The sequence below is a fragment of the Anguilla rostrata genome, chromosome 1 (genome assembly GCF_018555375.3).
Source record: "Anguilla rostrata isolate EN2019 chromosome 1, ASM1855537v3, whole genome shotgun sequence".
Lineage (NCBI taxonomy): Eukaryota > Metazoa > Chordata > Actinopteri > Anguilliformes > Anguillidae > Anguilla > Anguilla rostrata.
In genome coordinates, this window is record NC_057933.1 from 15,630,825 (window position 1) to 15,647,306 (window position 16,482).

Below are 16,482 nucleotides of genomic sequence, written 5' to 3' on the forward strand. Positions count from 1 at the left end.
TTAAATGCATAACCATTCTCAACATACAAGGGATATTCTTGCAAATACCACGGCACAAATAATAAACCTTAATCAATTAAATTATTTTGAAAAGCATTCTGCGAAAATCAGTCAAAAAGAGATATCATCTTTAGACGCGATTTCTGTATGTGCACAGTTTCATATTCAGTGGTAAACTAGGCAAGAAGAAAATATTTTAAAGCAAGAAGCCATTCAGGAAATGGTAGTGCGTTGCTTATAAAATTTTATGGCTTTGATTAGTTATCATATGATCAAAAATAATGTCATCTGGACTCTGTACCTATTGGTACAATCCCAAGTGTCGTCATGTCCTCAGTCTGTCAGATTAGTATAAATAGACGTGTCTGAAGTGTCTGTCACTCATTACCACCTGCCTGTGGACCTGTAGCATTACACCCACAACAGGCAAGTGCTATTCTGCATCAACAATCTCATGTGTACCTTCGAATAAGAAATTAAATGCAAACATTTTTCATCATTACTTCATTTACAGAACTGGTATTTCAGGAGGATCTCTCCAGTTAAATTCTGTTCAGAACATTGCATGTACATATGAAATTCTCAAAACATGACTGAGATATGTTGTATAGTATCATGAACCTAGTAAGCTGATCAATAAAAAAGTGAGCTTTTTTTGATTTCATGTGAAAGGGTAATTTATACAAAGAAAATATGATGCAAAAATGTGCTAAAGATGTGAGTTGAAATGAAAAACGATTACTCATTGAATCAGCTTAATTGTAACGGTTTGTTAGCTTGATATATAAAAAAAAATACGAACATGAATATTAAAGTGCGTTCAATGTGATTAAGCTTTTAAATATGAAGGAAAATAACATTGGTTGTATTTAAATTGTATTAGTCTGACAATGATAGGCTCATAGCATTTATCTAAGAGTACCCCAAGTAGGGGTACTAGACATGCACTTCAAAAAGACCTGTCGTTGTTGTTATTAGATTAATGTCATAGTAGTAATGAATTTACCTTCTGATACTGATTTTCTGTCAATTAATTTACCAGACAAACATCATGAGGGTTTTTGCCGTCTCCGTGCTGCTCTTCATGGTCCTCGCTCTTCACGTATCAGGTAGGATCTCTGATCAAAGTGATATAAACAGACCAACAGCAAACGTATGTAATTGCAAGCAATTTAAAAATATTTCCATTACTTCTAGCTTATATTACAGACAGTGTAAATGAATGTCCAGTTTAATCAAAAACAGCACTGGTACAACATTCTATTAAGTGAAATTATATTTTTTCCCCAATATCAGTATTTTTACTTTGCAATTTTATATACAGCGATTGATAAAAAGCCAAAACGTTTAAAATGATTAAAAATGCATTTCTTTGGGCGCTCTGCTTTTTTCATGAGTTTTTGCTCCAAAAGATCAGCACCCATACCTTAATCTTTTGCATGGCTATTAGTGCATCTGTTTTGTATTCACTGAGCAATTTTAACTAGCAGTGCAAGAGGATAAAAAGCCCAGCCCAAACACAGTGTAAAGTTGGCTGATTTTGACAGGAAACAATGTTCTGTTTTCTCCAGAGGAGGCCAGTGTGGCTGAAGCAGAGATCAGTCAGGCTGTAAATGGTGCTGCACCTCCAGCAGGTTAGTCTTCTGATTTCAGCCTGAGAGCAGCAGCAAGTTGTGACTAACACAAGAAAGATCATGCATACAGTAGATGCACAGTGAAGCTACATTTCTAATCTTGAGCTTTCTTTTCTTGTATAGAAGAGACTGAGAAAACTGTGCCAGATGTACCAGTGCAGAATCTCTCACTCCCAGGTTAGTGCTTCTGTTGTTAAAGAAACTGTCAACATGATCATGAGTGTTTTTAGAACTGGTTAATTGTCCTGTACAAAAAAGAAACCCTCCAATATTTGCATTTGGAAATGCAAACCAGAAAAACATTTTTGCAAGAAACATGTTAGCAATAATTATAAAATAAAGCTGCATTAAACTCTAATTTCAGTTGACTGCCTGTTTACTGAACATATTTCAGGGAGGCAGCTGAGTGGCTTAATTTGCAACATCCCAAATCTCCCATAAAGCCTGGACACTGAAAGCCTGATCCTTGGCAGTGTCATTAACTAACAATAACTGGGATTTCACTGTGTGGGGACCCAATTTCAGAGTGGTTTGCCAGACAACCTCAGGATACTGCTGAAGTAGCTACTTGAAATCATATGCCAGGGACTCTCAAAATGCCTTTATCAAGAAGCAATAGAAGTATAATGCAGGTATAGTGGTGAATCACCCAAAAACCCTTAAAATAGTGTAAAAGACAGCAGGTTCACATCTTGACATGAAATATGTTTGAAGAAAAGGTGGCCTAATCATCTGTCATCCTTTTCTTACTCAACAAAGTCTTTTCCACTCCCTGTCTGAGCTAATTAAATAAGCAGTGACATTTTAAGATGTCCTATTTTTCATGTATATTGTGCACTAATTTACAGAATCCCCTGAGTTTGGGGATGAGGCTCCACTTACACGATCCCTAGGGGATTGTCCATTTGGTTGGTATGGCCATCAAGCACGCTGCTACCAGTTTGTTAATCAGGCCAGTACATGGATCAATGCACAGGTAAGGCCATCATGAATAACTTGTGAACCAGGTGTTCTTTCATCTTGTAACTGTTATATGAGATGCCAAATGAGTTATTTGCCTGCAAACCTCTTTTTCTGTCTTGCCTGTCTTTGCTTCATAGTCCACCAAGACAACATGTCTAAGCTGTCATAAGTATATATGTGCACCCTGTTTTAAATAGTTACTTGAATTATCACTTCTCTTTTCCAGCAATATTGCATAGGACTAGGTGCTAACTTAGCCTCAGCACGCAACCCAAGGGAATACATATTCCTCCAAGAATTGGTTGATCGAATTGGTCAAACTTCACGAGCATGGCTTGGGGGGTTTTATCTTCAGGTAAAGAATCTCTTTTTGTGTCAAAGCATGTCCCACCTGCATGATAACAAATTGATTCTAATGCTTTGGAGAACAATTTTTATGTTTATTCTCCTACATTCAGGGCCCCTTGTGTTTTGATAATTATAATAGACTGCTTACTGTGTCTGTACAGAAAGGTGCCTATGCAACTTAAAGTATAATAATGAAAAGATGCTATTTTAAGACAGAGGTAGATGGAAATATAGATGGTGTTGAGGACAAATGTTTTGTGTCAGTGACTGTCACTTTCTACCCTACAGAACACATGGTTGTGGGTGGATGGGGAAGGATTCTACTACCATAACTGGCAATCTCAGAGTTCTTCTAGCAGCTACCCATGCCTTTTTCTGCAAACAAGAGGTAATGTCCTTTGAGAGGCCAGAAAAAAGATAAATCTCTGACAGGTGTACAGTTTTGAACTGTGGCTCATGTGTGCTGTAGTTATATTTGTTCATTTCATCAAAAAATCATCATCTGGCATTGTCTAGAGTATAGTCAGCTGGGGCCACCCATTTGTAGTCGAGGAACTGTCACTCAAAATATCCTCTTAACAGTGCTTCTATCATCCAGATTTAGAAAATCATATAGCAGCGTAGCAGAGAGTAGCAATGCCTACTTTCTTTACTCTAATATTAATGGCTAGGATAAATGTCTGTAACCTATTACTGTATGAATGTTTAAATATTTATTCCAGTATGTTTTCTCTCTTTTTCAGTTGGCTGGTCCAACAATAATTGCCACTCTACAACCAATCCATTCATTTGTGTGAAAAGAACTTGCTGAACCAAGGCATTTCAATCTGGAGGGGAAGAATCATTATACAAAATTGAGAATCATCAAATTAATTACACGTTACTACAGTGAGTTGGGATTACAGCTCTTCAGGAAATGCCCTTATGGAGGGCAACGTATGATGTTTACAATTTTAGATTTAACATAATTTCATTCATTTATGTTTTTGTTACAACTGACGCAGGAATTTAAAATGACCTGTTAACTATTTTTAATAAAGAAGTACTTTCACCATGATACACTGTCGGCTGTTTCTGGGTGCAGAACAACATTGTTATATATTGTATTTTACAAATATCTATGAATTAAAAAATGACAATTATTAGAAAAAACCCATTTTTAAGTACAAATAAACATTTTGAATTCCAAGAGAGCAAGGTGTAACACCAGCGATTTCCTAACAATGTACATAGTGAAATAGTAACTTTGACTTTGAAGCTCATCTCAACAGTACAGACTGTTGAAGAAAATCCTGCTTTCTTCTCCTATCCTGTTGCTAACTCAAATGAGCCCACATGTCATTAATACATCAAAACGTGCAAAATGTGAAAGAAGCAAATTATGCCAGATTAACCAAATGTATCACCTTACCCCTTGGATTGTTTTATTTTTCATTTATAGAGCAGATTGAGTAAGTAATATTTCAGAAAGCTCATGCCAATCTCCCTTTGCCGAAGAAACAGGAAAATCCCTGGCGAGATGCCATTTTGAACGATGCAATGTGATACTATTTTGGAGAGAATGAGGCAATGGGACTACGATTCTGAAGGAGATAAAGGGAAATTCCCGGGAAACACTCATAATTAGTCCCAGCTCAGCCTGTCGGGAGGCTGTTTAGTCCAGCTGGAACTTCCCCGTCTCTCTTTCAGATAGTGCGATTGGCCCTTTAGGCCATATATCTATCAATCCATGGGGAAAATATAGCCCACATTTGTATGCTGCTTGAAACTGGATTTCGGTAATATGTTCTTCTTTCATAATTGGGTGATTTCATATTTTCAGTCTTTTAAATTCATCTGTTTCATTCCATTAAAAAAAAAACCCCAGCGTGCTGAAAATCGTGCAGTAAACTCCACAAATTTCAGACGTTACTAAAAAAGGACACTGGGTCTTCCCTTCATAGTTATATATGTTGCAAGACATGTGTGAGAAATGTGTTCTGTCCTGTTTCGGGAGGGCTACTGCCCATCAAGTTTTTGAGCTCTTAAACATGTAATTAGCTCTTCACCAGGACTGGTCAAACTGCCTCCATAACCTGAATGTTTCTTTAAATCTCATCCAACACTTTGTCTCCAAGAATATGTTCAATGTATTAATGCAAAAAATGATTAAAGGGCTCATTTGCATATACAGCGAAATCATCACTGTAATATAGGGCCTACTAGAAGAAAAAAAAAACACAAAATATATTTATATTTTTTTGTGATAATTTATTTAATTGTAAAAAAACCAGAAAAGTACCATAAAGACAATATAAGCTTCACACAGCAAGAAAATAAAAAATAGAGCAAACAAAGCAAGAAATTTAATAACACTGTACAGACATTTGAGTATATACAACATATACATAAAATCCCTTAACAAACCCTTGATGGCTGGCTGGTCCAACAATAATTGCCACTCTACAACCAATCCATTCATTTGTGTGAAAAGAACTTGCTGAACCAAGGCATTTCAGTCAGGAGGGGAAGAATCATTATACAAAATTGAGAATCATCAAATTAATTACATGTTACTACAGTGAGTTGGGATTACAGCTCTTCAGGAAATGCCCTTATGGAGGGCAACGTATGATGTTCACAATTTTAGATTTAACATAATTTCATTCATTTATGTTTTTGTTACAACTGATGCAGGAATTTAAAATGACCTGTTAACTATTTTTGATAAAGAAGTACTTTCACCATGATACACTGTCGGCTGTTTTTGGGCGCAGAACAACATTGTTATATATTGTATTTTACAAATATCTATGAATTAAAAAATGACAATTATTAGAAAAAACCCATTTTTAAGTACAAATAAACATTTTGAATTCCAAGAGAGCAAGGTGTAACACCAGCGATTTCCTAACAATGTACATAGTGAAATAGTAACTTTGACTTTGAAGCTCATATCAACGGTACAGACTGTTGAAGAAAATCCTGTTTTCTTCTCCTATCCTGTTGCTAACTCAAATGAGCCCACATGTCATTAATACATCAAAACGTGCAAAATGTGAAAGCGAATTATGCCAGATTAACCAAACGTATCATCTTACCCCTTGGATTGTTTTATTTTTCATTTATAGTGCAGATTGAGTAAGTAATATTTCAGAAAGCTCATGCCAATCTCCCTTTGCCGAAAAAAAAACAGGAAAATCCCTGGCGAGATGCCATTTTGAACGATGCAATGTGATACTATTTTGGAGAGAATGAGGCAATGGAACTACGATTCTGAAGGAGATAAAGGGAAATTCCTGGGAAGCACTCATAATTAGTCCCAGCTCAGCCTGTCGGGAGGCTGTTTAGTCCAGCTGGAACTTCCCCGTCTCTCTTTCAGATAGTGCGACATAAAGGGAAATTCCTGGGAAACACTCATAATTAGTCCCGGCTCAGCCTGTCGGGAGGCTGTTTAGTCCAGCTGGAACTTCCCCGTCTCTCTTTCAGATAGTGCGATTGGCCCTTTAGGCCATATATCTATCAATCCATGGGGAAAATATAGCCTACATTTGTATGCTGCTTGAAACTGGATTTCGGTAATATGTTCTTCTTTCATAATTGGGTGATTTCATATTTTCAGTCTTTTAAATTCATCTGTTTCATTCCATTAAAAAAAAACCCCCAGCTTGCTGAAAAGCGTGCAGTAAACTACACAAATTTCAGACGTTACTAAAAAAGGACACTGGGTCTTCCCTTCATAGTTATATATGTTGCAAGACATGTGTGAGAAATGTGTTCTGTCCTATTTCGGGAGGGCTACTGCCCATAAAGTTTTTGAGCTCTTAAACATGTAATTAGCTCTTCACCAGGACTGGTTAAACTGCCTCCATAACCTGAACGTTTCTTTAAATCTCATCCAACACTTTGTCTCCAAGAATATGTTCAATGTATCAATGCAAAAAATGATTAAAGGGCTCATTTGCATATACAGCGAAATCATCACTGTAATATAGGGCCTACTAGAAGAAAAAAAAAACACAAAACATATTTATATTTTTTTGTGATAATTTATTTAATTGTAAAAAAAACAGAAAAGTACCATAAAGACAATATGAGCTTCACATAGCAAGAAAATAAAAAATAGAGCAAACAAAGCAAGAAATATAATAACACTGTACAGACCTTTGAGTATATACAACATATACATAAAATCCCTTAACAAACCCTTGATGGTGGCCCAAGCAATCTCTCCAGACCAGACAGAGCCTTTGTTACATTACAGGCATTTAGCAGACGCTCTTACCCAGCGCGACTTACACAACTTTTTACATAGCACCCATTTATACAGCTGGCTATACAGTGAAGCAAAGCAGGTTAAATACCTTGCTCACAGATACAACGACATTGTTCTAGCCAGGAATCGAAGGTTACAAGACCGGCTCCTTACCCAATATATAACACTGGCACCTCAGCTCAGGACAATATCATATCACAGCACCCATAGACTGATAGAAACTCATAAGGAGTGGGAACTACAACCAAGAACAAAATAAGAACACTATGTAACAGGCTGCAGTTAGCCCCTTTATGAAAAATGTGCCACCTCAATATTTTGATCATTTTTTACAACACTGATAAAATTGCTGAAATTTGCATGACTGCAGTCAGTAGCAGGTGGACATACAGTACAGGTAAATTAGCAATGACCCAGAATAGCTTTATACGCAGGATTAAATGCCTACATATGTACTGGCATGGCATTATGATATACTCCAGTAAGTATTAAAGGTAGACTCCAAATGAAAGTGAGCAAACATTCCACACGGACTGCATGCCTTGAGACAGTGTGACACATATGAAGTGGAAAGGCAAATGTTGGCCTTTCCTAGCACTATGTGACAATCAGGAGCATTCCTGTCCATTTAGGATCCCTGTGTGTGGTTTGTCACAGCTAGGCTGAATGGCACTGAAGATATACCTGAGTGAACTGGAGAATGTGCAAGATCAAACCTGAAGGCTTTGAAATTGCAAGGCCTCAGTGGGCGAGCACGGTCCACTTGATTGGAATTCTGGAGAAGAACTCCCTGGTGTCGTGGGAGGTGAGTGGGTTTCGGTTCTCCGACAGGCTCTCCTTGATCATCTTGATGTTGGAGGTGGAAAGGGTCGTCTTAAGGTGGAGCAGCGCAGACACGTGGCGGTCACTGTTGGTGTAAAGGAGAGGGACACAAGAGACAAGAGAATCAGGATGTGATCCTTCATACGCACACTGTTAAGGGTAGATTTACAGTAAGAGCCAATAGTAAGGCTGCATCTTGGTGACTGAATGACGAATACCACTTCACTTGCTATGTGTAGGTTATCACTATGCTTGTGTCGCTTGTCAAGATAACAAAATCAATGAAATGCGTCCAGAAGCATTTTAAAAATCCGAACTGATTACCCTTTTCCCAGCCATTCTCTCTACCCTTACACTCACTCTCCAACCCAGATACGGACAAAAAAATCTCCCTATGCAACTTCACGCAGAGTTTGTTTAAATAAGACTGATGATTCATCAGACTGTACTCTGAAATCACATGGATTTTTATACATTTTCCATATATCTACAGAGTAATAGGGAAACAGAAAACAGGAAGACTTTTTACCACTCATTTATATTTTGGCATTTTTATGCAACAGATTTTTTAAATTCTTTTTTAAATCTAGATATTTTTACTAAACTAATTGAGCATAATAAACGTGCTCAGGTATATAACAGTAGCAACCCCGCAAGGAATCAAACTGACAACATCTGAGTAACAGGCAGTTTCATTTCAACAATTTATGCAACAATTCCACCTCCATCCCCCTTACAAATATGCTCATTTAGAAATGAAGGACTGACTCATTAAATTTGCCGGCATGTTCTTTGGCATATGATATTCTGTTCTGGAGTAACCGCAGCAAAGATTGCAGCCTTCTGGATTGTTTCTGTGTAAGTGTGCAGTCTTAGGGCAATGTTAGCCTCACCTGAGGTCAGGGAAGTCCCGAGCAAAGGTAACAATCTCCAGCTGGATGATACTTGGGTCCTGTATCTTCAGCACTTCAGCTATCTTTGGGAGAATGTGCCTCAGCTCCTCTTTTTTAGAACCCTGTGTGAAACAAACAAGAGTTTAGGCATGATGCTTTTTAAAATAATTTAAATACATTCACCATTCTACACATTACTACAGTAAATGTAATGTATGTCAATTTCTGTTTGTGAAACAAGTAGTTCTGTGCTTTTGTGTGATGCCTAAGTGCACAGAGCTAGCTCTACTGTTTTGGTGGCCCCAATCAAGAAAGTTGTTGTGGCCCTAAAGTGTTCCAAAAAATTGTGTGTGTGTGTGTGTGTGCGTGTTGGTGTGTGTGTGTGTGTGTGTGTGTGTGCCCTTATGTGCGTGTGTGCACATATGCACACCTGTGTGTGTGTCCGTATGCACATAAGTGTGCATGTGCGTGTGTGTGTTGGTTTATGCATTATTCAGTTCTTACCTCCTCAGTGAACAGTGTATGTAGTTTCTCGCTGTCCTCACACAGCAGGCTGGCAGCTGTCTCCTGCTGCCCTTTATCCTTCAGCCTCAGTTTCCTCTTCAGCAGCCTCTTCACATACTCCACAATCACGTCGCTGTGCAGCCGACCAATCAGCACCTGTGCACACGCACGCACAGGCATACAAAGACACGAGTGAGCTAAGCACCAAGGCTGTCGAGTGGCATTCAGAACATTCAGAGGAGATTCTGAATTTGGAGAAACTATATTCCTTTATGTGAAGGGAAACAATACACTCTTGCTCTGAATGGTAGGAGAGAATACCCTTGCATATTCAGTATTGCGCATTATCTGATGTGTCAGGGTCCTAAATTCAAGCCCAGTGGAATGATGAGCTGACAATTTAGTTTTACTAACAACCCATGAGCTTCTCCCACTTCAAATCAATGTAGAACCAACACACTGGGTTGTCTGTTCTGCAGCATTAATATGAGGCTCAGGCCAGGCCAGTGGCAGTGTACCTCAAGGCAGCTGGGCTTCAAATCCCTGGATTTCTCAATGTGCCCCCTCAGCCCTTCCAGAAGGTCCCTCATGACATCGCTGTTCTTTGTGAGCCAGGACGGGGTTCCCAGCTTACGGTACCGGACCTGGGGAGAGACCTCTGTTTAGTGTGTGCCATTTCCCTCTTCAGTAGAAGCATAGATTTGATTCAACATAAAGATAAACAGACAAATTAAACGAAATCCACCCAGTTAAAACACATTCTGATCTTTGGATGACGTGTGTCACAACCACCTGCAATTCACCTGCAAGTACCTACTTACAAATTTTCAAATGGATTTCTAAATGGTATTTTTACAAATCCATGCCCTTGCTAGGACATTGGAGGTAAATACAGAAAGTGCACGCGAGAGGATGGTGTAGCATAGTACCTTCATATTTGCATGTATGATATTGGAGAGATACTGGTAGCCACAGTCTTTCATGGCGTTCACGAGTGATAAGCAGCCTGTTCTTGTCTCTTCTGCGAAGAAATCACTCTCTTTGGCAATATAGTTTCTGTGGAAAAAACATAAACCCTCATTAAGGATCCGGTATACAGTTATTAATGTACAATCAAAGCACAATTTAAACAGAATGGATTCCATTCAAGCCTTGAAAAGACAAATCCACATGTTTCCACTTCTTAAAAGCTATCCTAAAAAAGTCACATCTTTTGTCAAATGATGGCTGCCAATTGCCAAGAAATGCATAAATGTATAAATAATCAGAGACAGGAATTGCTCTGCACCCAAACCCCATCCCAGATGAGGATTGCTACGCAAACAGTCCTAAAATGGCCACTTGTCACCCTGTGATAAGAGGGTTGGATCATCAGCACTGTAAAGTCAGACCATACTGCGGACAGTGGTTAGAACATTCTGACCAATACAAACAAACAATTTAATTTTCATGCATGGTCATAATCAGACATTACAGACATTTTTTACAGTGCATCAGAACCCATCAGACTCCATCCTATCATATATCTGAGCCTTATCAGCTATGTAAAACAATGTAACATTCCATAACAATTATTAAACATTATTAATAAATCATTATTTATAATACATTGTTAATATTTAATGATTAAAGCATACTCAGTAATTAACTTACTCAAATTGTTCAAGGCTGGCTAAGTTAGCCTTTATCACTGCTTCGGTGTTTCCGTGCTTTCCTTTCAGAAAATCTTCCAGGGATTTCTTATAGCTGCAAACATTATGCACAATTATATTAATTATCTTCAAAATGTACATGCACTGAAACTGATAACTGACAAAAAATTTACAACAGACATACAATTGACAAAATACCAAATCCAAAAATTCGTCATTCCACATTGTCATATATATATATATGTGTGTGTGTGTGTGCGTGTGTGTGTGATATACTGTAGGCTACCACATCTAACAATGAAATATTTATAATAAAATATTACCTCTTTCTTAGTGTGTCTAAGGATATATTATTACGTGCCCATGATATATTAAATTGCTCTAATATTACTTATGATCGTACTTTATTTCTCCCATAAATAAATGATTATAATAATACATTACCTCATTAGGAAGCACTTCATCTGGCACATGATCTGCTGGGCTCTGTGTGGCTCACCCACTATACTCCTGGCATCATTCACGGCCATATCAACACACTGCAAAATAATGAGCCAAGAAATTAGGAAGATAACCTCCACTGAATGATAACGTGAGGTGAAAGTTCAAGTAATATAAAGGGATAAAAGCAATAGACTGTTTTGAACTCCACTGCTCATTCAGTTCAACAGAGATTGCATGGGGAAAAGCTGTGACTTCCTGGGTAAACAAAGCATGTCTGTAATACAGTACGTACAGGTAATCTGTTCATTCTGTAAAGCTCTTTACTCAACAAAAGCAGTGCATGATGGGAGTGCATGTTTCGATACCTGTATGACATCAATGGAAATGGAACAGTAATATTCTTCTATAAGTTCAGGCAGAGCTCCACTCAGCCAAGCCTCCTCTTGTTTCCTCAGGGCAGTGGAGACCCATGTCTTCACTTTTGTCTAAAACAAGCAAATCATGTTTGTCACGGCTACATCCTGTCAGCCTTTTCTGATGCAGCGTGTACATCTACACCTTAATTGCTGTGTCTAAGTCACACAACAGAGTAAAGGACAAAACAATCTGCAAAATTAACATTCATAGACCCTTTAATAGTTATTTTTGGAAAAACTTTTGCAGTAGGGCAGTATGACACATGGTACATAGATACACTATTCTATTCATTTTGTAAAAGAGTGAGGAAGTTCTGTAGAAATATTTGGGAGATCCTGAGTGCTCATACAGTACAGTTTCTTTACCTCTTTGTCTGAGAGATACTGGTCCTCCAAAGCTCTAGTCACCTCCACAGGCAACAGATCTTGCAGTGAGTTGCAGTCAATCACCTCTTTGAGTTCAGGGTGTTTTAAAATTTCACTGAAATAGAAGTATCATAAAACAACAAGGTTACGATACAGCTGCATATATCAAATTGAGATTCAAGGTGAACACATACTTATGGGCAACATTCATACATTTGACTGCAACTAATGTGCGGAACATAGCATTTAACCTACCCATTACCCCTCCCCATACATGCTGAATTTAATGAATATGATAATCAAGGAAACAGATATTGCAGATAACCCATGCTTGTGAAGTGAAAATACCTTAGGTAACATCCACTTACTTTGGATAGTAACCATTCACCCAGGACAGGAGGTAAGCAGAGTCATCTATATCCAGTTCAAACTCGGATATCTTTATTAAACGTTTTGAAAAGGCTTGATGATACAATCTGGTGTACACGTTGCAGATGTCAAACTCCTCAGGGTAGCAGTTCTTCAGGTCCCGTGCCACCTTCAGCAGGTCCTCTTTCACCCGTAAGCCCATCTTACAGATATCCCTCTTCAAGGAAGACAGGTTGTCCCCACCGATCACCCCCTCAAGTTCATTCATCCGTTTCTTCACCATTTTCTCAAGCAGGGCATCGTGGGTTCGTCTGCAATGCCTGGGCCTCCACACAGGGCAAAATGCCCCAGGATCCTGCAACCACCTCCTGTCCTGTTCTTCCTCTTGCTGGATGCATCTCACTGCCGATTTCAGGCCCTCGAGCTCCTCTGCCCCAGCACTCAGTGAACAGTCCACTGACAGCCACATATGCTTGTGAAGGGCCTCATAATCTATCTCAAGTTTTTCCTTGTTTTCAGTACTCTCCCTCTCCTCCTTCCCTATTTCCCTTCCAAACAGGTGCTCCTCCTGTTGGATCAGCTGCTTTCCAGCCTGGGAAAGATGCCCCTGCTCTAGGTTCTCTTCAAATGTTAGAACCACTGGCTCGATTTGTTTGGCCTCGATTGTGTCTTTCGTTTTCTTTCCAAAGGAGGGTAACTTAAAGTGCGCTTTTATGAATTTTCCTTTCAGAGTACTTGGCTCGGCAGGCTGTTTTTCTGGTGTTTCAGCCCCAACTGGTCCAGTTCCTCTGCTGTTTCTTCTCAGCGGTCCCATTCTGCCTGCGCGGAATACATTAGGCATTCATTACATTAGAGCTCTCACAAATATGACTCGAGACTACAGGCAAGTTGCAAGTAAATTAGTTATTCCGATATATTTAAAAATTCGAATTGCGTTGAAAATATTTCACTCTAGGACTAATGTATAAAGTAGGCCTAATACACGCGCACCTGGCTTGATTCGCAAATGTTGCCTATTATTGATAGCCATTTACAACTGACATATTCAACTGGATAATAACTCTTCTAACACACTGCATCGCACCGCGGATATTAACGATACAATTTAGTTAGCCTTAAAACAAAATAAAAAGAAAAACGATTGAACGACAGATTTAAACAACAACAACAACAACAAAAATGTATTCAGTTATTCATACCAGAAAATATAAGAAAATTTCCCTGAGCTACAAAGCAAGCTTCGTGTAAACAAACAGTCCAGCAGGATAAACATATAATATAATATAATATAATATAATATAATATAATATAATATAATATAATATAATAATATAATATAATATAATATAATATAATATAATATAATATAATATAATATAATATAATATAATATAATATAATATAATATATACAAACAATTACCAAAAAAAGCCTTTACTCACGTTGGTTAATGAATTACAACCACATAGGCTACAATAGCAGACGGGATCTCCCTGTCTGCGTGAGTCCAAAGTTCTTTTATACACGTTCACAAAAAAAAAAAAAAAAAAAGGCGTATTCTACTCAATTGGGCTCTGCGGAGTTTCCAGTCCTGTTCCAGCCCTCTTTTACACAAAGTCGATGATTTGCCCCACATACATAAACTTAATGTACCAATCCCAATGATGGCTATCTTTAAATCACGTTTATAATATGACATTTTTTACAGAGAAAACTGCGAAAGCATTAACCGTAAAAGTAGTGCAGTTGTTATACGAGGTCCGCATTTCTCGGCGAGGTCTATTGACCATAGGCTGCTTATGATATTGGTACTCGTGGTAGGCTATTGTAGCCGCTGCAATAGCCTGCCACGAGTAGGCTACCAATATCATAATCACACATGCAGCTCTGTCCACAAATGTTTGCATTTACATTTACATGTAAGACTCAAATATTTCAGATTGGTCAGACGACAGAGACGACATTCGGCGACAGAGACTAGCTTTCCCTAAACGGCTCAATACCTCGTTCTGGTGTGGACTTTTTTACGTGGCGGCATCACTGGTGGGTTATTTTGGGTGCGAGCTGTAAATTGCAGTCCTCGGGTATTTACATTTCAGCGTCTGTGAGTTCGGAGCTGAACACTTGGTACAGTTGAAACGTAGATCGTGCATTAACAGCAGAATTTTTGAAATGTGACTCGTGTGAATATTTTTGATAAACACAATGAATAATGTATGATAGTCTCAGTAATTTTAATCATAATTCCATGACCCTGTTTGCGTGCATGACTCAAACTTGGACAGAATAGATGGTTTTTTCTTTTCTTCCTCCGGGAAGGTGGTACGGGAAAGCTAGTCATAGCCTAATTGCCCCCTTCCTAGCTAACGGACTTTCCATCTGATAGTTCTGTAAATCATTTCTTCCTCTCGAAGTCTGGAAATGCATTCAGATATTTTACAACTGTTTTTTCATCCACAAGAATAAGACTTATAGGATATGGGGTGAGGATAAGAGAACACTGTCTGTTTTGAACACTCTCACTGTCTGAGAAAAGAGAGAAGGTACTGTGTTCACCTCAATGGAAGGAAGGTGTTGTTATCTTTAGATACTAAAATGAAATATGTATTTAGAACTTAACATCTTTATAGTGCATTAAAAAAAAAAAAAAAAAAAACCCGGTTTAAAACCCCTGACATTGCACCCCCTATATTAAAGAGGTTTATAGATGTGTAGTTCGTTGAGGACTAGATTTTAAAAGCTGAGCTAGGGAAATGTGTCTATTATATACAGGCATGTAAAATGGTTAATAGCTCTGTGGAATATGGCTTGATACAAGCCTGCATATGACACTTGGACTGATATAAAGAAGTTACACAAATGACCATGTAATATATAAAGTTATAGTATTATTGCAAATATTGCTACAAAACAATCCCGTTATAAGAAAAAATTATTATATTTGCCATTTTTTTGGGCATTCAAGCTAGTTTTTCTAGGACCTAAGATCATTTAAAAATCATTTAAAATGTTGTTATGAATACTTTGTGATTTCTTTGTGAGGTTTCATATGACACACACATACTAAAAATGGCATTAATCATGTTTTCTCTAGGGATAGTGGATTTGAGCAACTGCATTCTGACAGATGTCAGGTCTTTATCTCTACAACATTACGTTTTCATAGTTTAGTACACCATTGTAGATCAGCTAGTTCAATGAAGTACTTGACAGAAGCCAGTCGCTGTAGGATTAAGTGTGCATTCCACAGCAGTTTAATTTAATGATTTGAGCATGTGGAATATTGATTGCAAAGTGTAGCTTTGGATAACTACTTCAGCATTGGTATGCCTGTCTTTCTGTCATCAAATGTAGTTGGGTGCTGTCTTACCTTCATTATTCCTTTGTGAGGAACGCAAGAGGAAACGTCTGAAGAACTTCATGTCTGATGAGTTCACAGCAACTGCTCTCACAAATCTGGAGTTGGAGTCTGCTCCAGCGGTATTTTTCTGTGTCCGTGGTGTTGTGGGCTGCTTAGTAATACACTGCACTTGTTAAATCATGTGACACAGAGGGATGCGCAGAGCTTTCTGAAAGGAAGGCCCATGTCATCACTCACTTTTCCAATGAGTACTGTGAGCCTTCGTGAGCACGGCAGTTCCTCATGAAGGTTGTTTTCTGTTTTATTCAACTGGGGAAATGCATCTATTGCAAAATTGTGTGGACATCTCTGAAAATTCATGGTGATATGTGATGATGTTCACACTGTAGTAATGCTGGAAATGTAAGCATATGTTGTCATTTAAGTAAATTGTTTTGGAAAGTGATGAATTGTAT

General features: G+C 38.2%; 2 protein-coding genes across 3 annotated transcripts; one reads left to right on the forward strand and one right to left on the reverse strand.

Annotated features, from left to right (window-relative positions):
• Positions 1-349: 349 nt before the first annotated feature.
• On the forward strand, positions 350-4,002 carry LOC135249369 (ladderlectin-like). The gene is made up of 8 exons (XM_064324929.1): positions 350-426; positions 1,043-1,109; positions 1,572-1,634; positions 1,758-1,811; positions 2,483-2,610; positions 2,824-2,952; positions 3,234-3,333; positions 3,689-4,002. The coding sequence occupies exons 2-8, from the start codon at positions 1,052-1,054 to the stop codon at positions 3,754-3,756; spliced, it is 600 nt and encodes a 199-aa protein (XP_064180999.1). The 5' UTR covers positions 350-426; positions 1,043-1,051; the 3' UTR covers positions 3,757-4,002.
• A 2,951-nt stretch (positions 4,003-6,953) lies between these two features.
• LOC135249372 (tumor necrosis factor alpha-induced protein 2-like) lies at positions 6,954-16,229 on the reverse strand. Of its 2 annotated transcripts, none has more exons than XM_064324940.1 (11): positions 16,037-16,229; positions 12,666-13,485; positions 12,298-12,412; positions 11,881-12,000; positions 11,516-11,610; positions 11,073-11,165; positions 10,349-10,475; positions 9,938-10,063; positions 9,420-9,575; positions 8,916-9,037; positions 6,954-8,107 (listed from the first exon to the last, which is right to left on the reverse strand). In XM_064324940.1, the coding sequence occupies exons 1-11, from the start codon at positions 16,086-16,088 to the stop codon at positions 7,942-7,944; spliced, it is 1,992 nt and encodes a 663-aa protein (XP_064181010.1). In that variant the 5' UTR covers positions 16,089-16,229; the 3' UTR covers positions 6,954-7,941. The 2 variants fall into 2 exon arrangements, with proteins under 2 accessions (XP_064181010.1, XP_064181018.1); XM_064324948.1 differs by lacking the exon at positions 16,037-16,229 and adding an exon at positions 14,109-14,267.
• Positions 16,230-16,482: the final 253 nt, after the last annotated feature.

What these genes read in the sequence shown, in the direction of transcription:
- LOC135249369 (XM_064324929.1), top strand. Translation starts at nt 1,052, where the DNA reads ATGAGGGTTTTTGCCGTCTCCGTGCTGCTCTTCATGGTCCTCGCTCTT. An exon ending in GCAGAATCTCTCACTCCCAG is followed by an intron (nt 1,812 to 2,482) that starts GTTAGTGCTTCT and finishes ACTAATTTACAG; the next exon opens with AATCCCCTGAGTTTGGGGAT. An exon ending in TTGGGGGGTTTTATCTTCAG is followed by an intron (nt 2,953 to 3,233) that starts GTAAAGAATCTC and finishes TCTACCCTACAG; the next exon opens with AACACATGGTTGTGGGTGGA.
- LOC135249372 (XM_064324940.1), bottom strand. Translation starts at nt 16,088, where the DNA reads ATGAAGTTCTTCAGACGTTTCCTCTTGCGTTCCTCACAAAGGAATAAT. An exon ending in GCCAGCCTTGAACAATTTGA is followed by an intron (nt 10,476 to 11,072) that starts GTAAGTTAATTA and finishes TTTTTTCCACAG; the next exon opens with AAACTATATTGCCAAAGAGA. An exon ending in TGAAGCCCAGCTGCCTTGAG is followed by an intron (nt 9,576 to 9,937) that starts GTACACTGCCAC and finishes GCGTGTGCACAG; the next exon opens with GTGCTGATTGGTCGGCTGCA.